Genomic DNA, 2424 nt, shown 5'->3' on the forward strand with positions numbered 1-2424 from the left:
GAACTTCACCACCCCGAGGGTATTAGGAGGCTTACTTTGTCGAGGACGAAGTTAGTCATGTAGGAACTTAGGGGGATACGAAGTTAGGAGATCGAAGTTAGGGAGATCCGAAGTTAGGAGGATACGAAGTTAGGAAGGCACGAACTTCGTCGGGGACGAAGTTCGTGAGGTACGAAGCTCGGGACGTCGGGTTGAACGAAGTTCTGCGTTGACGAAGTTAGGGAAGGACGAAGCACTTAAGGGCCGAAGTTCCCAGAGATCTTTGACGATCTCTGGTTGTTGTCTTAGTGATAGAAGTTAGTAAAGTACGAAGTTATTACACCCAGAAGTTATTGTCACCTATTTCATATCTCAAACAACGAAGTTGGTAAAGGTCGAAGCCCACGAAGTTATTGGCCGTCGGTCGTAGGAAGTTAACGAAGAAGCAACCCTGTGACAGTACCAGAGATCGTCCTTACCGACTCTCCAGTAACTCGTGGGAAGATATATGTGGACTAGAGGAAAAGAACGAGAGAGAAGAACGGCTGAAGCAATGTCGAGGAACGAACAGGGGGATAATCAAGGTAACCTAGAACCTCGCGGTTCTAGGGATTCGTCTTTTCTCTCCCAACCACCTTCTGACGCATACTTGGGCGATCCATGGGTTGAGGGAGGTGATCAAGGGAGAAGATTAGAGGAAGAAGATGGGGGGTCGACTGGTGGAAGAAGTTCGTATACATCGCGACCTAGGGGAGGGAACTCACCGGAGAGATTTAAAGAAGATATTAGGGATGGGATGCTGGTGGAAATGATGAGAGCGCTGAGAGAATTGAAGGCGGCTGACAACCAGAAGAGTGAGGCTCTGACAGAGATAGTACAAGAACTTCGTCGAGGACAGCGGGGAACTAGAGAAGGGTCAGCGACAACTTCGTCAACTCGAGCGCCGAAACCGAAAGATCCGGACGAATTCGATGGGTCAAGGGAGAAGCTCACTGGGTTCTTGACTCAGTGTTCGTTGGCGTTGAGTGTGATGAAGGATAGGTTTGAGAGTGAGGAGCAGAGTGTGTTGTGGATGGTAGGGTTCTTACGAGGGGTTGCACTGCTGGCGGTGCAGCCTCATCTACTTTCTACTCCTCTTCCCCCTTTCCTCTCAAAACGTTCTGAGTTTGCTGTGTGGATGAAGAAGAACTTCGGTGACCCAGATGAGAGGGGTACGGCTATTCGGGGGTTGAGGGAATTGAAGCAGAAGCAAGGGAAAGCATCAGCGTACTTCGCTGAATTCCAAAAGTATATTGCTATATTGGGGTGGACTGAGGAGGAGATGTTAGTGGCTCAGGCTATTAACGGATTGGACGAAGTTATGAAGGACGAGCTTTCCCGGAGAGAGGAGATTGGGACTATGGAAGAACTGAAGGCAGTGGTGATCAGATTGGACAATAGAATGACTGAGCGTTGGGTGGAGAGACAGGCTAATGGGCAGAAAACAAGCTGGGGAAGAACGCCTAACTTCGTGCAATCAACGGCGAAGTTAACGACGACACCCGCGAAGAATCCTGTGGGCTCGGTGTTGCCTCCTCCCCCAGTTCGGAGTAACTTAGTGACAGGATCACAGGGTTGGAAGCAAGGGGATCCTCTTACCCCTAGGCCTAGTTTCGACCAGAGGGAAAAGTGGAGGGCCGAACGAGCGTGTTTGGAGTGTGGTGGCCAAGGACACTATGTGAAGGACTGTCCCTTGGTAGCCGCTAAGGTAGCTCAAGGAAAGATGAATCCTCCGGAGATGTGGAAGAGTTCAAGGAATAGGGGAACAGGAGGGAATGCAGTAGCTGTGGGGGAGTCGAGGCAAATGAATGCGGTAGCAGGGGAGGATGTGGATGAGGGAAAAGGCCTGGACCCGTCGGTTTGAGAGAACGTCGGCGGGTCCATTTCTCTGTCCTCTCTGCTATTGTTCCTTCTGATATTAAGAGGAAAGAGCTGACAGTAGCAGAACCATGTGTATACGAAGATGGACATTTCCTCACGATACCCATCACTAATGTGAGACAACCAAAAACAAAAATCAACGTAAAAGGGGCCCAGGTGGTCGCCTTATGGGATTCAGGAGCGACCAGTTCATATATAAACCCAAAAACAGTGGAGGAGTTAGGATTGGAAGTTATAAGATACCCAGAGGAAGTACCTGTACGTATGTTCGATGGTTCAGAAAGTATTGGTGGCCCCATCACGAAGTTCGTTGAAACGGGGATTCGTGTGTCAGTTGAGGACGAAGTTCGTATGATTCGGTTGGACGTCATGAAGTTGTGCGATGCAGATGTGGTGATAGGATGGGAATGGATGAAGAAGGAAGGAGTGGTCCTGGATGTTAGGGAGGAGGTAATAAAGATCCCGGGTAGACAGAAAAGAGAAGGGGAGAAGTTAGGAGCGGTTTTTGGGTCAAGGAAGGGGAGG

The 2424-nt window shown here is 49.7% G+C and overlaps 1 protein-coding gene across 1 annotated transcript; it reads left to right on the forward strand.

Annotated features, from left to right (window-relative positions):
• Positions 1-1741: 1741 nt before the first annotated feature.
• On the forward strand, positions 1742-2342 carry TREMEDRAFT_62710 (uncharacterized protein; the record flags this gene model as incomplete). The annotated part of the gene is made up of 3 exons (XM_007005016.1): positions 1742-1872; positions 1944-2228; positions 2300-2342. 3 exons carry the CDS (start codon positions 1742-1744, stop codon positions 2340-2342), a joined length of 459 nt encoding a protein of 152 aa, XP_007005078.1.
• Between the last annotated feature and the right edge of the window lie 82 nt (positions 2343-2424).

The sequence above is a fragment of the Tremella mesenterica genome (assembly GCF_000271645.1).
Source record: "Tremella mesenterica DSM 1558 unplaced genomic scaffold TREMEscaffold_6, whole genome shotgun sequence".
Taxonomy (NCBI): domain Eukaryota; kingdom Fungi; phylum Basidiomycota; class Tremellomycetes; order Tremellales; family Tremellaceae; genus Tremella; species Tremella mesenterica.